This window comes from Numida meleagris, chromosome 7, assembly GCF_002078875.1.
Source record: "Numida meleagris isolate 19003 breed g44 Domestic line chromosome 7, NumMel1.0, whole genome shotgun sequence".
NCBI lineage: Eukaryota > Metazoa > Chordata > Aves > Galliformes > Numididae > Numida > Numida meleagris.
In genome coordinates, this window is record NC_034415.1 from 6,403,985 (window position 1) to 6,424,382 (window position 20,398).

Sequence of the window (20,398 nt, forward strand, 5' to 3'; positions counted from 1 at the left end):
CATATCATGCCTTCCTCAGCCCCATTTAATAACTTTTAATAGCATTAATGGCAAGCTCTGCTCCACTTAAGTCATTCAGCAACTGAGGAGTAAGAGAACGAGCACATCTCATTCATCAAATAAAATATTTTCATTTGTATGGAACCTGCTTTTACTCCACTGTAATCTAAGTGCACCTACCTCACTACTACGTTACTCAAAGAGGAGCAGAATTTAACTATTAGCACAGAGCCATGGCACGCTAATGGATTTTACTGCACGCTACATATATTGGTGTTCCAAAAGATTAATGACTGAAAACTGCAGTAATTAATCATCTTAATGAGCCTGATTGTTTCTCTAAAGGAACTGCAAGAAAACCAGTTCTTGCTTGCAACTGGAGAACGTGTGCTGTGTCCCACATACCTCAACTATGCTTTTCCTTCAAGGTATCCTGCGGTTACCAAACCCAGCTGGTAACATTCCACCTTCCCAAACAGAATGTTACGACGGAAAGATTCACGTCTACTCCTTTTAAAAATACACTTTTTCAAGCAGCCAGCTCCTTCTACCGCCACTTCCATTGACTAGATGCAATCAAATGAGCACACCCTGGCTCAGCATTCTGACACGGAGCGCCCTTGTCCAGAAGCCCATTGCACAGAGCTACCTGCCATGCACATTTCAGACGCTGCCTGCAGTTCCAATTTCAAAAGCAGCTTGGAGCCGCCCACATCAATCAGGGGCAAATATAGATCTGCTTGCTTCTATTTCCTTCACAGAGAAAGGGTTTTTGCCTTTGTAGCTGCCATAAAAAGAAAAAAAATTTTAAGAAACTGCCTGTATTGATTTGCGCAGAGCAAGGAGGGCTCAGAACGTCAACAAACCGAATCCTCCACCATTAATCCTTGGGGGAAACCTGGGATTTTCAGCTGAAAATCTGGGGGAAACCTGGGGTTTTCAGCCCTTCAAGTCGCTGCCAAGGAAAGATGCCCGCACCCAGCAGGGATGCAGTAGCTGACCAACCATCCTAGTTTGCTTTTTCGGCTAAAATCCTCAAGTGCCACAACTGCTGTCCAGATGCATGTAAGGCAAAACTTGCATTTACACCAGGTATCCGTGTATTTATCCCCAGACTACTTGCCCTGAAACATTCAGACACATCCTAGCAGTCACGTAATTAGAAAAGTTAATGAATCACTTTGACATTGCAAATCCTGCAGGGTCTTGGAAACTCTGCTGGATTACACAAATTCCCAACGAGGTATGCAGAAATAGGAAAAAATAAATAAATCTACATGAGTAAAGTTTCTTCCACGGGATAAACATCCTTATAATAAGAATCCCCCTTCCAAATTCCCAGGCAAAGTACCACTGGCAGCAGGGACAGCTCCTGCGCACTTTGCTCTCAAACTGCAGATTGTTTCCATCCTTCAGAACTTGGTGCTTGAGCACCAGCTTAATTCCACACAGCTGACAGAAGGTGACAGCGGAGTCCAAATCAAAGGAACATCACCACCTTCAAAAGGAAACGCTTTAAGTACGTAAAGTGGAATCTTAAACAGCTGAAGGGTAAAAAAATTACATTCTTGAAATGTTATTCTCAATGTGCTTTAACAGAACACTATGTCCACCTTTTGCGCATCCCAAGGCTGTCGTTGGCAGAATGGAACTCATAAAAATTATTTACTCCCTTTTCTCCCTGCCAAGCCCTAAAAATAACACGCACTGATTCTCCTTGGAAAGCAAGAGCCACAGCCCTTCCAAGGCATGGCAGAGTGCTGCCCCGGGGCCCAGCTCAGCACAACAGCCAGCAGCTGCTCAGCACAGGGACACCCCCAGGCCCAAAGCCCCAGGCAATGCCGAGCATCCTTACACCAAAAGGATCACTTCAGGAAAACAGACAGAGGACAGCTCACAACAGTAAAAACAAAACAGTGTCTTGACTGAAGTAGACAAAAATGAAGAACAAATTACAAGTCACTTGGAACCTACCAGCAGATCTGTTCATATTTCTCACCCCGAACAAAAGCGCAATGAATTTTGAATCGCCACAGCCTACGCTGCCCGTGGTTTCTGAGAGAACGCACAGCAGCACGCGCGTACCCCTTCAATATCTTCCACTCCCAGGCAATGAGCTAAAAGCCAAAACTGCCAACTTCGGCCCAACTCGAAGCCTGCAGTTTTCAACATGCCGAGCCATATCCAGGCTTTCAAGAACACTTTAGAAAATTCTCGGGAAAAAGGAAAAAAAAAAAGCAAGAGATGACCCAGCAGAGTTCCTAACATCCTCCAAAGCAATGCAGCATCAACAAAAACCTCCCCAGACACAAATGTTCTGGGCTTTCTCCTGCTATTCCACAGCAGGATAGCCATTCCTGAGTAAATAGAATAGAATATTCAACTGGAAGGGGCCTAAAAAGACCCCTGGGTCCAATGGCCCAACCTCTCCATGGCTAAGCAAAAGTTAAAGCTTGCATGGGATCCATAAACATTCAGCTAACAAAACTGAACCAGCACCACAAAGCCAACCAAGGTTATCCTGACTGCTGGTTCTTGCAATTGCTGAGGCAAAAACAATGTTATTCCAAGATATGAGACTCTAGCTTAGGAGACAAGCAAGCTGAGATGCCTCTAAGGCAATCCAACAGACCCATGCTAACAGCTCCAAGGAAAACATTGTCAAATGTGAGCAATGTACAGTTGAGCAGTGAAAGCCCTGGGCTCACTCTTGTTATCTAATTTTCCTCCACGAGAAAGAGTCAACAGTTTTACAAGATTTAATGACTGCATGGAGAGAGAACAGTTCCATGCAATGAGACTGTTCACCCAGATTCCAACCCACAATATTCCATCTCCTCCCGTCCCTCCTTTTCTCCCTAGCAGTCATAAAACCTTGCACTTCACTTTTATGGAATATACAGCTGTCTTCAGTTACTGGGCTCTAAATTAGGTATCCAAGTCCAAGAAGACAAAATGTTGTAAAGCACGGAAGCAAGACACAGTCAGACCCAAAAACTGCTGCTCACAGAATTAGGCACTAAGTCCTGCTTCAGCCATAAAATCCCTTGCCGTGCAGGAAGGAGAAGGTTTGAAGAAAATAAAGGTAGAGAGACAAGAGAGAGCTGCTAAGCAAGATCTGCCCTTACGAGTGATCTGATAACACAAATACTACTTGTACATTGTGAACGTAACCGATTTGACAGGAGCAATAACTGGAAACAGATTGCAGTTGACACGCTGACGTATTTCTGCTCTTGGTTCAACAGGAAAGACTTCAACTTCAAACTGGTTTCCTAATTTGAGATAGAGTAACAATGCAAACGAAGGGAAGAAGCTCGCCATAGACTGGAAGCAGCACAGCTGGCAGCAGCTGGGTTACTTCTTCTGGGCAGGGGCACGCAGCACTTCAGCAGATTGAACTCTGAAACCACGAGATCAAAGTCTGTGCTATTCATTTAATTTATTATTAACAGGTCAGAGACCATCAGCGCTTGCTTCAGGTAGAATATATCCCTCTTGAGGTGCCCTGCTCAGTGCAAAGCACTTCCCCCTGTTATATCTGGTATTTTAACAGGGGCGCAAGGCCCAGTCAAAGCACCTGAAATGTAGTCATAAACACAAAGCTTGCCTGTTAGAGTTGCAGGATATAAGGTGCTAGGATGCAACGGAACTTGTAGAGTTAGGTGCAGAGATGAACTTGTACAGCTACCCTTGGATAACTCACCTCCCCTTCGCACCAAAGGATGTGCCTACATATTCTATCAATGCAGATGTGCACATCAAAATCTCTCTTTTCTCTGTAAAAAAACAAAGGGTTCTGAGAACTCCAGAGGATGCCCTGTATTCCTCAGAGCTAGATGAACTTTTCACTGCACATGCAGCTGCACAAAAGATGGCCTTCCATCACAAGTAACCCGGTTGTCAGGGCCTTTGAAACGCACGGATAAATATTCCAACAGTACAAAGAGCATCCCTGCTAAAAACAAAACGAAAAAAACACACTGACAAACGATTCACATTACCCCATCGACAACAAAGAGCCTGTCTGCTCAGGTAGGCCTGCCTCAGAGCTGCCACTTATCCCCGCTTGCCCGTTTAGTTCGTGGCAGCAGCGTCACCCTCCCTCTTTGATCAGCTGCAGAGCTGTTTGTGTTCGGCACTCAGACGCGTGGAACAGTCACATTCTGATGGCAGGCATCTTCCCAAAGCCTGAAAGCAAGCACCAAGCAGCCAGCAATGGAGCTGGCCTCTTTAGGTAAAAAGATGAAGGATATTTGTAAATAAATCTACGTGCAGACACTTCATTAGGTAGACCACTTGTTATCAGAATCCTGGAGGAAGGGACAGTGCCCACTGAATCCAGACCCTGCTTAGCGGTGCTGTGCACCCATGCTGCATCCCCTTTTCGGGCTCCTCTCAGAACTAGCCAAGGTCTTTGCAACTGAACAAGAGGACAAGAGTTAACGGCCTTACGTTGCACCACAAGAGGGTCAGGTTGGATATCAGGAAACACTTCTTGGAAAGAGCAGCGGTGCACTGGCACAGCTGCCCATGGAGGTGGTGGGGTCACCGTCCCTGGAGGTGTTACAGAACCATGGAGATGTGGCACTGAGGGCCAAGGTCAGTGGTGGGGATGGGCTGGTGGTCGGACCTGATGATCTTAAGGGACTTCCCCAACCTTAATGATGCTATCAACCTTCCTCTCCATCAACAAACAGTCCCACTAAGAGCAATGCATTAGAGGAGCAACTGATAAAACCCAGCAAACTTGCCAGCAGCCAGCATTCTCCCCACTTCATTTAGGCTCCCAGGGCCCTTGCGCTCCATGCAGGTACCCTCCTGCCACCCTCCAATGTAGAAAACTGAAGATCTGATCAATTCACTTTCAAATGAAGATCAGTGCAATGCGATCCAAAGCAGAATTAGCGTTGCGTAGCTCAGAAGCCGTGAGCGCCCAGCAGCTGCGCTCGCTTCCGACAGGGCAGAGCTGAACTCTAAATACAAACCAGAAGCAGGCTGTAGCGTTAGACACTCTCAACAGTGTGTGTCTTGAAAGATTAAAAGCAGAACAGCGTGACAAAACGATGACCAAATCCAAATCCACAAATGAGACTCCAACACCTTCTATACAGAGAAGGTGCCAGCCCCGAAGGCACTATTTATAAAGCAACGGTATTCAGCGCAATGCTCAAGCAACCAAGCGTACTACTTCAAGCACTGCCTCGCTTCTGCTAACTTCTGCAAACGAACTCGCAATTAGGAAAGCAGAGAACAACAAACTTGGACCAGTTTTCAAGCAGTCCAGAACACACTGGCATCGCCTTGCCGAATGCCTGCAAAAAGTAAACGTAAGAATGGGAACACAACTCTCGATGGGAGTATCCTCCAAACATTAGAACCAAATATTTTGATCAGAGAGGTGTGATTTGCATTTCTTCTGCTTAAAAATCTCATAGCAGCAGAACCATGTGAAGACTTTAAGGCCTGATGGATACTTGCAAGAGAACTCCAGGCAGCCGTGGCGTTTGACGCTGTCTGTGCTTCTTCCTGTCTACCTTTTCTATGTGTATTTATAGGTCGGGTTTTTTTTTTTTAAATCAGAACATTTCAAGTGGGACACCCTGCAACTTGCACAAAGGGAAGGTTTGAGCATCGTTATTCCATAAATAAAATCATGCAGAAACCCACACTACCAGCCATCATCACGAGCTCCCGGTGCCACTACCTTTCACTACAAGGGCAAATCACCCACGTATCTGCTGCTGCGCATGGTGTTTGTCCAACCAAGGCAACAGAAAAATTGACTCACTGGCCAGGAGCCATAACAGACACTCATCAAAGAATCAGCATAGGTGGGAGTTACAATGGGAAAATGCATAAATCGATGCTAGCCTTATTATCCCCAAAGAGACTGCTCCAGTTGTGTACAAAAAGGCACACAAACTCATAATTTCTGTTTTTTATTTGATAGTTAAAGCTTGCAAATCTCTCGAAATAACCATCGTGCTGGAGGCCAGCCACCACAAGCCACGTGCCACAGTGCAACACTAACAAAAGAGGGAAAAAAACAAAATGAGTGGTGGCCAAGGACAAGAAGATGGAGTAGAAGCGCCTCTTCCCAGACCCACTCCATATCACCCCTATACCTCAATATCCATGGGATCACTCTTGAAACTGATGGAGGATGGAGCGTCCCCTGCCTCATCCTGCTTGCCACAAAAACAGGATTTGGTGAAATTAGCTTGCACGTGGGAGATGGCAGAGCTGCTGTAATTTGGCTGTGCTGCCTTTGGTTTCTAAATACCCAGTTAAGGCAGACTTCTATTTGAGTTAGGTAAAGAGGCCGAAGCCTTTAAGGACACGCTGTAAAGCACGCATGCTGCTGCTGAAATGCCAGCTTAAGGCTTTGGCAACCTCCCCTTCCCACATTAGCAGGGCTGGGGGAACCTTCTCAGGCTGCGAGAAGTTCCTGCATCAGCAGCTCCTGACTGACAGCTGGGCTGCACCAGCCTCAGGATCCGTGTCCCCAGGGACATGAAATCCATGGCTGATGACTAATTCATTACTCAAATTTGTGCTTAGGCAAGTCCAAGCCCAGATCATGCACCTCCCAACGCTGAATTCCTCCCCAGCCGGAAGGCGAGCGGGCTCCATTAGCATGAGCGCGCATCAACCGGCTCCATCAGCTGGGAACAAAGGCGGAACTAAATCCGTGGGAGCTGGCTGCAAGCAGGAGGAACTGAAAGGGAAATCAGCACGGATCAATGCTGACTGAGCCGTGGCCGGATTTCTAAAACTGGAGACACTCCGTGCCCCTGGAGCCTTTGAGACTCCAGCTCAAGTCTTACTGAACGCCGACAGCAGCAAACCAATCTTCCGCCTTTCAGAGATCCGTAGCTCCAGGGCCAAAGCCAGCAGCTGGGGGAAAATGGGGCTCGCACATGGACGCAAAGCAGACCCCAACGTAGCCTGGCAAGCTCTGCTCGCAGCATGGCTCAGGCACAGACTGCTGCACGAAGGCAGAGGGACGCGGGACTCCTCGCCATCCCTCCTGCTGCTTCACGCCTTCTGGGGCTTCACCAAGGTGACATCTGCTGAAGAACGGGGTATGAAGGCTGTGGCAGGCTCCCTGCTGCTAATGCATGGCTCAAACTCACACCTGATAAGGGGTATTTTTGCAGGGTGTGATGCGCTCACCAGAAAGAGCAGTTGTCCTGCAACGAGGATTATTACAGCAGATGCATCTGATCAGGTGTGGCAAATGCTTCGAGCTCGGTATCCTGCTTTGCTTTCTTCCTCTGACTGCTCGACAAGGAGATTGAGTTCTGGATCCATGTTTTACCAGCTTACCCTCCGAAACATGAAGTTTTAATGGACAAACCTTACCAGCACCCTCACAGAGCTATACTATAAAGGCATGCTGCGTGTTAAGAGCTTGCAGCATCTGAAAGCTGGAGATGAAGCCTCTATAGAGAGGTCTATCATTTGTGAGCACCAATGCTAACCCAGCTCAGTCAAAAGGTGCTCCTTCTTTATCCTCCCTGGGAAGCTCTCCTTTCTCCTCCCCGGGAAGTCTTCTTGTCTCTAGGCAACTCCATTAATTACAACCTCTTAAAGCCTTTAAAAGGACACACAACCTCCAAGAAACATTTCCTTGCACCTGTGCTCGCCAAGGTCAGAGCAGAACCAAGCCCTGACCCAGCTGCTAGCAGAGAAATACATTATCCTGTGACCGGGCAGGGGGAAATGAAACCTTTGTCTTGGATTGCGGTGTTCAAGGAACATCTGGCATTCACCAAGGAGCTAAAGGCTCCAAGAAAGGCAGAATGCCCTACCAGGCTCTCAGATTGGTTACTTCCTTGCCTTCTCATCGCCGCTGCTGATTGTGGAAGACAAAGTCATACCAAATCACGGCAGTATTGGCCCAATCCCTTTCAGCTATTTATAGAATTGGCCTTACAGGTGTATCAGCCAACCCTGCTCATTATTACCCCACTTAGCTGCCTTGCCTGTGAGTCACTCCTACAGCTGTGCTCACAGGGAGATGCTGTGCAGAAGCACACCTGGGCCGGGTGTCAGCATTGCTCAGCATGGGGACACAGATGGGCAGTGGTGGCACCAGGACACCCGTCCTGGCCACACATCAGGACATGTCTGCAGCCATGGGACAAGGCATGTCCTGAGGTCACAGCTCATTCTCGGCTTGCCAGAAAACTGCAGGTTCCCCCGCCCCACACACACCCTGGGAATGTTTATAAAAGGCACGCTAATCACATTGGAGTGTTTATAAAAGCACGCTAATCAACAGCGGGAGCAATACGACCAAGATTACAGACACAGTCTGGAAGACAAATTTGCCTCTTGTTGCTATTTAGGACTGGTATTTCAGCACGTGCAGCATTCTCGCCCCTCCACAAATGCGTGCCTGAAGCTAAATAGCACATGCAAAATAAATTGCATTTATATCGGTATGTTATGGCATGCAATTTCCCCCTTCCCAATCACACCGACTGCCTCTCTTGTTAAGGCAAATAGCCTGTCAGCTTCTCATCAGGATGTCGAAATTGCTTTTCCATCTCCTAGGAGATAAACAAGGCTCTCTCCTCTGCAGCAAGGGCAGCGCACAGAACCCAGGGCCGGAGCTGCAGGATGGGCTGTGCTGATCCTCACCCTCCTGCCCACAGCCACCACCACGCACGCCAGCAGATTGGTGGATGCTCACAATGCTCTCTGTGGCTTTTAGCTGAACATACACAGCTCCGGTTCGCGGTGCTGCTGCCTTACAGCTACGGACCTCCGGGCGTTCCCATCTAGGCACACAGAAGGAAAATGGCCTTTCTGCAGTTTCCTTCAGCATCTCCCTCACCTGGGGACAGAACCGTGGGGCTTCGTTTTTGTTGCAGCATTCCCTGCACTAATTCCAGGGAAAAGGGCTAACGCTCTCGGCAGAAGGAGCACAAACCCATCTATTTATTAACTAAATGGCTGTATAATAACTGCAAGAAAACACACAATTTTCAATCTCGCTTTCTTTGAACCGGGGCTTTGTAAAATCGAGACGCTGTAATTATGCAGCTTTAGACTACAACTAGAGATTGCATATCCCCAGAAAGCATGTTTACGTTTCTTAATGAGTTTGTTACCCGCTTTTCCTAAGGAGGGGTCAGGCTGCAGACGCACTGTAAGCAAAGCAGGCGAGGCCAGCCCCCAGCACCCAACCACCAGCCATCTCTTCAGCAACCAGCCCGCTCCTTGCTTCAGGAAGCAGCAGCAGGACACACGACCAGGAGCGGGCTGCCTTTTCACCACATCCTTCCTAATTTTAAGTAACTTTAAAGGGACAGACAGACCTCATGTTCTGCGGTGCGGCTGTCTGGCGGCTGAGGTAACAAAGCCGAGGGGCTGCACTGGCAGCAGGGCCCTTGGGTCAGCCCCTGCTCCTCCTACATGGCACTACAGAGATGCTGGGGCTCCTGGCAGGCCCTGACCATCGTCCTGAAGCATCCTGCAAGTGAATCTGATGCAGAAGAAGGAGATTTCCTTCCAGGGAGAGCTTGCTCATTCCCTGCTCACAGAAGCGCATTGGTAAAGAGAGAGAAAACCCATCGAGTTCAATGCACATCGCGTTATTCACCAGATAGCTACAGTCTCATCCCAAACCTTAATCGCCTAATAATTCAAGTCACCTATTTGCAACGCAATGGCTAGAAACCCAGAGGCCACCTCCTACGCGCACCGTAAATCTTGCTGTTACACCGCCTGCTGCTGCAGCCTTTTCCGGAGCCCAACAATAAATTCTGACCTGCTGTACAGACGCGTGCCCCGTTTCTCTGCGCCTACCCCCAAAGCACTGTTTGATGTTTTGCTGCTGTCTCGGGAGCGCTGCGCTGCGAGCACGGCTGGCTGTCAATCTCCCGGCTTTATGAACTCTCTTTCTACTCCCCAGCCCTCACGTTTTAACCAGCAACATGAAACCTAGTACTACCAGTTCAGCTGACACACTGGCCTTTTTATGTGATCTGAAAGAGCGGGAAGGGAGAAAAAAAAAAAAAAAGGATTTCTGATGTTGCTGTCACCCCACGCCATTAAGGAGGAATCTACAGCCCTTGTGCAGCCAGACTGATAAGCAGCTTGCAGACCTGCAAAGGAAACCTGCCTGCAGGTGCAGCCCTTTCCTCAGGGCTGGCACTGAGCGCCCGACCCAGCCTTCCCTCTGCCTCCCCAGCTGTGCACAGCCCTTTCATTAGCCTGGGTAATGGAAACAAGCACCTGGGAGCAAGAACCCGAGCACACCAGTCACAGCAAGCTGCTGCCTAGGCAGATCTGCATGCGCTCCTGCCCCGCAGCCTGAGTGCTCTGCGCACTTCCAGCCCGCTACAAAGTTTATGCAGCTGGAAACAAATGTTTATTTTGGAATGAAAAGACAAACGCATGCATACAGGCAAACCCGGAGTCTTTGTTCAACCCTACAGGGCGAGCCTGCCCATAACCAGCAAAAACCATTGCCGTTTCATAACTTCCTTTGGAAAAAAACACAGTGTGATTTCCCACATCCTATCGTATTCAGTACCAACATTCATCACCCTGAAGAACGCTATTTTATTTATCTAGTGGCTGAAATAAAGCCAAAACTGCTCCAAGATCCTTAGCTGACAGCTCACGCGGCTAGTGGATGACAAATTAAGGCAGAAAAAGGCCATCACCACGCAGGGCATGCTGAGAACGTCCCAACCTCGCACCTCTTTTCTCATCTGGAGCAAGCCAAGGGGTGAACTTGCAGAGCAGGAGCACCAGCACTGCTGCTAAAGCTCTTCTCCCATCAATCAAGCTGCATTTGAAGTCACCTATTAATTTTGGTTTTGAGTTCAATCTTGAAGCATTCCTGCTCCCCACTCGGCCTGTGCTGCGCTCCGTGTTCCAGCCTACCGCTGGAATGCAGGTGGGGGTTAAGTGGAATAAGTAATCTCCATAATAGAAGGATACAGCAGAACGTTTTCCTGCCGTCTAACGTGACAACAGCAAGATCTGTTTGCACAAGTATTAAGGGGAGGTTAAATTTCAATATCTGAAAGACAAATATTCTAGGAAATAATATTTAGAGCAGGCCCCGTCCGTTCAAGCGCATAATCGGGATGAATAATTTACAGCCAGACTTTCATCTCCGCTACGGCTGCGAAGAGCTGCACCCTGAGGAGCTCGGGGAGATGCCGACACATCAGCTCAGCGAGTGTTCAGTGCAGGGGGAGCTGGACTAGGTGGACCTCAGAGGTCCCGTCCAACTCTAAGGATCCTACGGTAACTAGGCCTCTGATAGTGCTGGTAGGTGACACCACGACTTACATCCACGATCTTCCTCCCAGCCACGCTTTTCCCACTCACATAGCGGCACCGCCGCCATTTGCACAGCTTATGAGTCATTCTGAAGTTAGCTTTGCTCATCCACGTGCCAACCGTGAGCAGCAGATTCCTAAACACGAGCCCGGAGATGGCGGGAGGCTCAGCCATTCCTTGCCCTGCCTATGGCAACAGGCCTTCACCGGGCAGCATTTTATTAAACCCGTCTCCAAACGTTTCCAGCGTACCAGCTACACACAGGAAGCAATTATGCACGTATAGAGATTTCACCAACGGAGACAGGAAGCAGCCCGCAGCAGAAACCTAAGGAACTCATTCACAAATGCTGAACGACACACGCAGTGATGCACCGAGAGCTACGAACAGGCCTCCCTTTATTTCACAGCCCAGCTACTAGCTGAAGATCAGCTCTGTACGTGTGAGGTAAATCAAAGCCCAGCTGAACATGGCTACGGCGCCTGGCATCACCTACATCAACGGGATTTTAGTTAAACCAGCCTAACACGAGAATTACACCAGCCTCACCCTGGGAAGATGGGGCTTACAGCACCCTCCTGGAGCTCCTGTGCTAAGCTCAAAGCCACGCACGCATTTCAGAGAGCCAAAAAATGAGCAAAACGGATTCGAAGCAGAGGAAAGGAAAAAAAAAAGAAGCAGGAGGGGAATAACACAGTGGAAACAAACTTGAAATTAATGAGGAAAAACAGCAGCACACGCTCACACAGCACTCAGCTAACAAAAGGTGAGGGAATTAGCACAGCTGCTCCCTTCTTAAAGGCAGCTCGGGCAAAACAGTGACAAATCTGAGCAGTTCCTAACGGTTTGCATCGCTTTGTTCTCTACAACACAGAGGAAGAGTCTTGCTCTCAAAATAACAAGCAGGAGATGCTTTTCGTAGCTAGCGCAACGTTAAGTCATTACTTTCCTTTTTGATGAGGTTTTGAAGGCATCAAAGGAGGCAGAAACAGAAGTTTACGTTCTTTTAACATTCAAAAGAACAACATAAATAAAGTACCATTTTATTCTTCACTTTCTCTTCCTTTCCCAAGTATGTTTACACGTAACCATCATAGCACATACAGAACATCGCTACGTCCCAACGAGCATGGGAAAAAAAGGAAGCCAAAATGCAGAATACCACTCAGGCGCTTTATGGCTAGCTTCTCATCGTGCCTTCCTTACACCTTCACAAAATAAAAATGAGGAACTAAAACGCAAAGGATCTGCACTCCCACCCATTTTAAGGCATCCCTTCAGTCACGCGCTGGTGGTAAGACAAAGGGAACGCGTTTTCTCAGCAAAACCAGCAAACTGTCTCTAATGACAAGCTAATAAGGATCATCCATGTGGCCTATACCAAACACCGTGGTTCCTCTTAGACAGAAAACCGCTTTAGTGCTGTTTGGGAGAGGGATTCTCCAGGTGTGGGGGTTTTTAAGCAGTTTGGTCACTCAAAAAAGCAGGATTTCCCTCTTTTGCCAGCGCATTGCTTCCAAACTTGATTCCGTTTCCCAAAAGGAGCCCATCTACTTCAGGCAATGCCAGGAGCATGGCCACACACCTGTAGAAATGTAGTTCTAGGACCCACAGTTTGGAGAAGAGGGTGTGAGTCGTTAATGAACGACCATTAATGACGGCTGGCATTATTCACACCAGCCAACACACTACACTAGAAGCAGCATTTGGCAAGGAAGAAGCCAAGAGCTGCAATCAGAGATCAGTGACACTAACATTGTTCTGCAGTCAAACTGCTAGAAGCGTGGAGTTTGAAATCCACAGAAAGGGACCAATGCAAATCAAGGCAAAAACCACTCAGTACTTCAAAGACAACTAAAGGAAGGAGATTGATAGAGGGTTCTATTGAGAAGTTTTGCACAGATCGCTTAAAACTACCCAAAATGCAGCGAGCTTAAAAGCAAATGCTGTACTAAAATAACCTATCGAGAGAATGCAGTGGCAATAAACATGCAAACAAGAAAATATACTCATATCAGCATCCAAGAGGTGGCACAGCACTCGGGGAGCACCCAGGATGAAAGGATGAGACTCTCACCGCTCACCAACCAGTGGCTCTCCAGCACAATTATCTCCCGGGGCTGCCACAGGAAAACAAGGGGCTATTCTCCAGCACTGAGAAAGTACTTCCACCAGTGAATGTCCTTATAAGCAAGAGGAATCCGGCTGCTGAAGTCCCAAGCTATACAAAGCTATTGACTGTTCTGATGACAAAGAGTCCTAACAATCAAAAATAGCACGCGGACTGCGGAAGGCCGAGCGTTTGCCCATCAGCGTGCTGAGTTTACCAATTTAGGAGGAGCAAGGACAGAAAAGTAACACTGGTACGTGTCCAGTATCCAATGCCAAGGAAAACATGATTCCCATTGCCACGTGCTTACCTTCTATAGAAGGGGCCTGGTCCACGGCTGCGTATAGCATCTCTTTCAAAGCCTGGAGGGGAGAGGGACAGAACAAAGAACGCAGTCAGAATCAAATGAAAATTACGTTTTGATACGCTTGTTTGAAAACAAAAGCAATTAAAGTCCTTTCATCCCCCCAGACTGGCACGCAAAGCTATGGAACGTGATGTTAAGGCTACCACACATATTTCTGCTAGCCAAAGAAACACACGTTCACATGTATTGACCGCTTCATTTAAAGCCTGTTATGTTACTAATCTACAGTTGTTCCAACTGTAATTTAAAACATACTCCTTTGGAAAAATGTTTCCTGGTTGATAGGATGCTCAAGGTTTGTTAGAAGAACCTGTGGCGTGACACAGAAAGGAGTCTGTCAAGGCAAAGAGAGAGAAAGCAGCCTCGGGGATCTATCACTGTTGTACAGTAGTACAGGAACACACATGTATCCTAAAAGCTGAAGACAACGTGACGGACAAGATTAGGAAACACGAGTGATTGCCTGCTCCCAAGGAGGGACCTGAAGGGCAGCACAGCATCAAACAACCCGAGAGAGGGTTCAGAGGCTGATGGAGTAACTTGAACCAGTTTGGGAGCCAGAAGCGAAGGGGCAAGGCCCGTTCCTCCTGCAATTATTCACTTATACCACATCACTCGATGAAGGCAAGCATCCTAACATACACAAAGAGCACGAGCAGGCTTCACGCACACCTGCTGTGATCATTAGAGTTCATTTCCTGCTTTGGGAACGTACAGAAATCTAACACACACGAATCACTGGGGTCCTTCAGGCCTCCTGCCCATCAGTCAGCACGTCCCAGAGCCCCAAAATCCCACAGCTCCGCACTTCATGCCGTGCCCCTTCCATGCCCCGGGTCAGAACAGCCCGGCCAATCACCACCCTAATGCCCTCACAGGGAAAACCACAAGCTCAGCAAGGAGAAGCTCAGCACTGTTGTAACACGCTGGTAAGCAAACAGAAGGTCTAAAGGACACGTCTGTTTAGCACAAGGTGTCACAGGCGGCCAGCAAACAGGCGGCTCGGGCATCTCTCAAAGGTCTCGTTCCAGAGGTCTCAACAAAGGTCACTTGCAGAATTGTTTTCCCAGCTAAGCTGCTGCTGGATGATCCCCATCCCAGTGACACAGCCCCCTCCTAAATTCCAGCTGACCGCGGCCGCTCTGTCCCCTTCCCCCCGTGACTCACCAGCTGGCAGCACGTGATCCTGTGCCATGCATCAAGCGGTCAAAAGAAAAAGCCACCAACGCAGAACGCCTTCCCCTTTCTCATCCTGCCCGTCACCCTCGCCTACCTGTCCATTTTTCCAGGAAGCACCACCACCACCACCCAACAGAGGAGAAACAAGCCCAAAGAGACAGCAAATTGCAAGTGGCTGCAATCAGGACAGCACGGCCCCCTCAGCCCCGAGCTGCCCCGGCAGCGTGCTTCCTATCGCTGGGTCTAGCTGCACAAGTGTAGGAAGGCCTGTTTGGGGAAGTTACCCCTCGCTGGCAGCTTTGGGTGGCTGGGAGTTACTCCTACTGCCCTCAAACCGGAGCAGAAAGGGGTTAGCACTTTAAACTGTGCTACAGATGCCCCTCGTGCCTGTATAAACATGCATCAGACAACAAGAAAGTAGAAAGCAAACACTTAAAACGCAGCTAGCAGGCCGTAGCAGTGGACAAACCCAAGGACAAACCCTGGAGATGCTGGAACAAAGGCGGGGGTCTCAGTGACCAGCTCTCAGCCTGCTAATGCTGCTGGATGAAGCGAGCGGGCCGACCAGCCCCATGCCTGCTTCCCACTCCAGGCTGTGCCATGGGGGGAAAGGGGCTTTAAAACTTCCCCACCTGCTGCCCCTCTCCAAAGGCAGAAGCAGGCAGAGCCCAAGGTCCCCTTTGGAGAAGAGGGAAGCCAAATAGATGGGAAAACACACAAAAAAGACAACATGCCGATTTAGGAGTTCACTAAAGAGCCTTCTGTGCTCGGATAGACAAATTCAGGCTGGAGAAACTGGTAGAAAATTGCCATCTGCCAAGTGTAAAACCGGGCCTCTGTCACACTGACACACGAGAGCGGGCTGAGCCACGCTCCCCTCCTTCTGCAGGCGCTTCAGGGATGTACACAACAGCAAATCCACATCGCAATGTGTGGACAAACAGAGGCCCAGCACTCCAACAGCTTCACTGCAGCCACAAATGCACATTTGTAGAAAAAAAAAGCATCCTCTGAGACTCATCTATGAGTCACCTTAATTTGTCCAATTTTGTCTGCTTCAAAAAGAGAATGCTGCTGGCTGACACGGAAAGATTTTTGTTTCTCTCAAGATTCACTTTGCTCTCCTATTTTCTTTTTGCTCCACGGAAAGCAAAGGGGCAGCTCTCAATGCAAGGGGCTACAGCAAGCTGGGGCTTCCAGACCTGCTGGTGGGCAAGCAGCGTGCGTAGCAAACGTGGGGTGGAACATCACCCTTGTGATGCTCCATTCCTTCCAACGTGAGCCGTTCTACGATTCCTGCAATCTTTTCATTCTGATTTTCCATTCTAGAGGCAGACCGAGGCAACCAAGGGTTTGTAAAACTCTACGCTTGCATTCACTCAGCCACGGCCAACGTCTCTGCCAAAAGCTGAATGAAACAGAATAGCACACATTGTCATCCTTCCTTTTCACGTGCCCATTGCTTGCTCTTAAAAAGCAGACAGATAGTAATGGCCACTGCCATGCTCTCGCTGCAAGATAAGAAATCTAAGCTATAGGTATCGACGTTCATCCTTTACAGACTTTTCCCTGCCTAAACTCTTCCCCTGACCACGCACCTGCCCTCAGCCCGTGCAGCACACGTGCTTCCTACAGGCACTGCTACCTCCTGGAGGGGACGGCCACATCACTGACAAAACCTTTGAGGGCTGTCAATCACTACAGACCACCTGAAAGCAAAACGTCGTTTTCAGGTTCTCAAAACACAAGGTCTCATTCTTCTTCTTGACGTCACCGGATCACACCCTCCTCCTGCCGCCGCTACGGGCACCGCGAGCAGCGCTCCCAGCACGCCCCAGGGCAGGGCTGCTCACCGGGGAGGGCTCAGCCTTCCCCGGGTTCAGTCACCCTGCGACCCGGGGCTCTGCGCTGTGTCAGCAGCTGCTCTGCCACGGAAATAACCACACGCATCGGGGTAGGAAAATATGAGGATTGCACGGGAGCTTCGTGACACAGAACGACCTGGAGCCAGTGCCTGTTCCACCTCCCAGCCCTTGGCACATAACCCCTGGAAATGGGGCCGATCTTTTCCCAGTTCTATCACGAGAACCACGCGACAAGATCTCTCATATGCCGAAACCGTGCTTCATTCCCGCTTTAATTCAGAAGATACACGCTGTCAAAACGAAAAGACACGAAAACATCAACACGAATGCCGATGCACGCTGCAAGGCAAACCGCATGCAAGTAACGAAAGCAGCGCTTTGCCTTCCCCTCTGCCGAGCGACACGGCCGTGTTTGCTGGCACAAAGGAGGGCTGCACGCCTCCCGCACACCGAGGGAGTGCCCTGCTCCCGCCTGCACCCGCACCACCACCGGCTACTGAATAATGAATGCAGCCCGTTGCATCGCTGCAATATGCATGAGCGGCGGGGCAGTAACAAAGAGTTTGACAACTTATTACCCAAAAGGAGGGCGGGGGGGAGGGGGGGTTATTTTGTATCGCTCGACCTCCTGCAGTCTCTCCAACAAGGAGAATAGATGAAGCCTAGAAACGACTCTAAGTTAGTTTGCACTGCAGTCCACCTGTATTTTAAACAGGGATGGGGACGGGGAGATGGATGCGGTAACGCTGCTCCAGTTAAGGCGCCAGGAATTCACCTCCTGCAATGAAAGCAGCAGAGCTCTGCGGGCTCCCCAGGCCCTCTGCCCTCCCTGCAGCTCTGTCAGCACGGAGCTGGGCCCTCCAACCCAAGCCCTCCCTTAGGACAAGGTGCAAGTTTGCTGCTCCCAAAGGCAGAGCGCAGCCCGGTAACCCGCTGCAGGCGCGATGCCGAGCCAACTCTGTGCTATAGACAGCGGGTTTCCTCCTCAGATTTGATGCGTTATTGGGGCGTCTGCTCCTCTGCGTGATCCGAGACCGCGGCGTTGCTCGAAGGTGAAACCCGACCGCGGTTTTTATTTGAACACCCATTCCTTCACGCCCAGCTCATGGAAAACAAAGGAGCGGGCAACGGGGAAGGCAGGAACTTCTCAAGGCACGGACAGCAAAGAAAGCGGAGATAAACACGAGCAGACAGCGTAGCGGGGACACCAGAACCGATCCGCCACGGCCCGAGGGATGAAACCCGGGCCTCCGAGCACCGAGCGGAGCTGCGCGGCGCCGCTCACGGGTCCGGGCTCGGCGGCTCTGCCCGCAGCCGCGGGACAGCGCCCGTGCCGCTCCGCCGGGGGCCACGGCACGGCTCCGGGCACCGGCAACAGCCCCGTCCCGGCCGCCAGCCCTCGGGAAGGTCACTCGGCTCACCTCGTACTGGATGTACTGCTTCCGCCACTCGGGGGTGATGTGCGCCGCGAGGTGCTCGGCGAACTTCATCCTGCCGCCGGGCCCGGGGCCGCGCTCGCCCTCCCGCCCGCCCGCCGAGCCGCTCCTAGCGGCGCCTGGCTGCCAACGGGCCGCCGCCGGTACTGCGGGGCGGGGGGGGGCCGCCGCCGCCGCCGCCTCCTCGGCCGCCGCCATCTTCCCCGGCCCGCCGCCGCCTCCCGCCGTCAGCCTCCCGCCAGCCAACCGGCCGCCGGCACCGCCGCGTCGCCACGGCAACCGTCGCCGCCGCCCACCGCCGCGCGGGGGCGTGGCCTGGGAGCGGGCGTGGTCACGATAGGGGCGTGGCCTCGAGGCGGGGGCGTGGTCTCCTCCGCGCCCCGCCCCTTTCCGCGGAGCATTGGGGCCCTCCGGCGGCGGCGCGGGGATTTCCCGTTCTGCCCCGAACGCGCGGGGCCGTGGGTGAGTGGGTGGGGAGGGGGCGGCTGCGTGTGTCCCGCAGTGCCTCGGCCGTGGCCAGCATCGCCGTGGGGGTGATGCAGTGCTGTGTTATCGCTGCTGGGCTCGGTGGAGCCACGAGCTCTTCAGGAGCCCAGAAATGACCAGGCTTTCTGCCCTAATAATCTGCATTTTACAGAACGAAAACCCCGCATCCTGGTGTGCTTCCTGACCCCAGCCATGTCCTAGCGCATTACGTACCCTGACCTCAGCCCAGCCCACGAGCTGGCACTGCACCCCCTGCAACATGCAGGACAAACGGGCTGCAGGGCCATGGGCATCGGGTCCGTGGGCTGCAGCCTTGGGTACCACGGGGCCTCCCAGCAGCCAGCAGCAGGCTGGGAACACCCCGTTGTTGTTTCAGCCGGGAGCTGGGAGAAGGCACAAGAACGGGCGTTATGTGCTTTCTTAAATGGAGCGGGGAGAAGTCAGCAGTGGGCTTCCCGCCAGCACAGTCTGGCACTTGCTTTGCTTTGAGCGTATAGAATCATTTATAAATAGCATGTTTTTCTTTAAAAAAATATATATATATATATATATATATATGCTTCTAAAGATCCTGGATTGCTGGGGGGGAGGGGAGTCTTCAGAAGAAAAGTGTAAAAAAAGCCTTTCATAGGCAAAACCCTGAGCAGCAGCTATTGAGCTCTCGTCCATCCTCCTGGTCGCTGGGGTCAGCGCACAGCAGAGGGGTTTGGGGCTGCTGGCTCTCGCTGTGGGGTCTCTTCATACCCGTGGCCTGGAGGAGGAGAGGCCACCAGTGTCATGCCGCTGCTGTTCCACCATCACACCTTCGTCCTGAAGCAGCGTGGGTTCGTGTTTCCCGACAAGCAGCTGCTGGGTGAAGCAAACCAAACGTCGCTGGTCACACGGAAAGGACGTTTCTCCTCATTTTGTGTATATATATACATATATATACTTGCTTCACTTTAGGAAGGAGAATGCCACGTGACATTGCACCTGACCCAAACCGAAAGCACGTTGTGTAGCGGTGAGGTCTCTGCACACACATCTATCCCTCGCAACCTTTGGCTGGCTGCGGTGCAGCTGTGTGACCTCCGGCAGGGGGAAGCCACCAGGGCTGTCTGTATGCACCGCAGCAGGAGGAGGGAATCGATCTCTTACTGATATCTTGAAAAAAACCAACAACCAAATGAGGGATGCGCTCGCTGTGCGCTTTCCTCCAGATCCACATTTGGGCCCTGCACTACAAGAACACTGGCACTGACTACCAGACACCAAGGCCCTGGAGCGTGGTCCAGAGAACGGCACAGAGCTGTGCGGGGTCTGGAGCCACAAGTATGATGGGGAGCGGCTGAGGGAATGGGAGGGGTCAGCGTGGAGAAGGGGAGCTCAGGGGAGACCTCACCGAGGTCTCTAACTCCCTGAAACGAGGCTGTGGTGAGGTGGGGTCGGCCTCTGCTCCCCAGGGACAGCCCCGAGGAGGCCGCGGAGCCTGGGCCCGCAGCCGGCCCGCCACTGCCCCCCAGCGGCCGTCCCCCGCCGGAGGGGGTAGGACCGCGCGTTCCCCGGAACTCTGGGCGCAGCGCGCGTTTCCCGCCGGGCGGCGCGGGGCCGTACCGAGGCGCGCAGGGGGACGGCGTTGCGGGCGGACCGGCGCCATGGCGTC

General features: G+C 51.1%; 2 protein-coding genes across 2 annotated transcripts in view; one reads left to right on the forward strand and one right to left on the reverse strand.

Annotated features, from left to right (window-relative positions):
- XPR1 (xenotropic and polytropic retrovirus receptor 1) overlaps positions 1-18,411 on the reverse strand; it is an 82,033-nt gene extending 63,622 nt beyond the window's left edge. Inside the window, exons 1-2 of the mRNA XM_021404317.1 lie at positions 18,256-18,411; positions 13,734-13,785 (exon numbers count right to left, since the gene is read on the reverse strand). Of these exons, the coding sequence (XP_021259992.1) occupies positions 13,734-13,785; positions 18,256-18,324 (121 nt within the window). The 5' untranslated portion in view covers positions 18,325-18,411. The remainder of the gene's footprint in view (positions 1-13,733; positions 13,786-18,255) is intronic.
- Positions 20,391-20,398, forward strand: part of ACBD6 (acyl-CoA binding domain containing 6) — a 72,668-nt gene continuing 72,660 nt past the window's right edge. The window contains exon 1 of the mRNA XM_021404951.1: positions 20,391-20,395. Within this exon, the coding sequence (XP_021260626.1) occupies positions 20,391-20,395 (5 nt within the window). The remainder of the gene's footprint in view (positions 20,396-20,398) is intronic.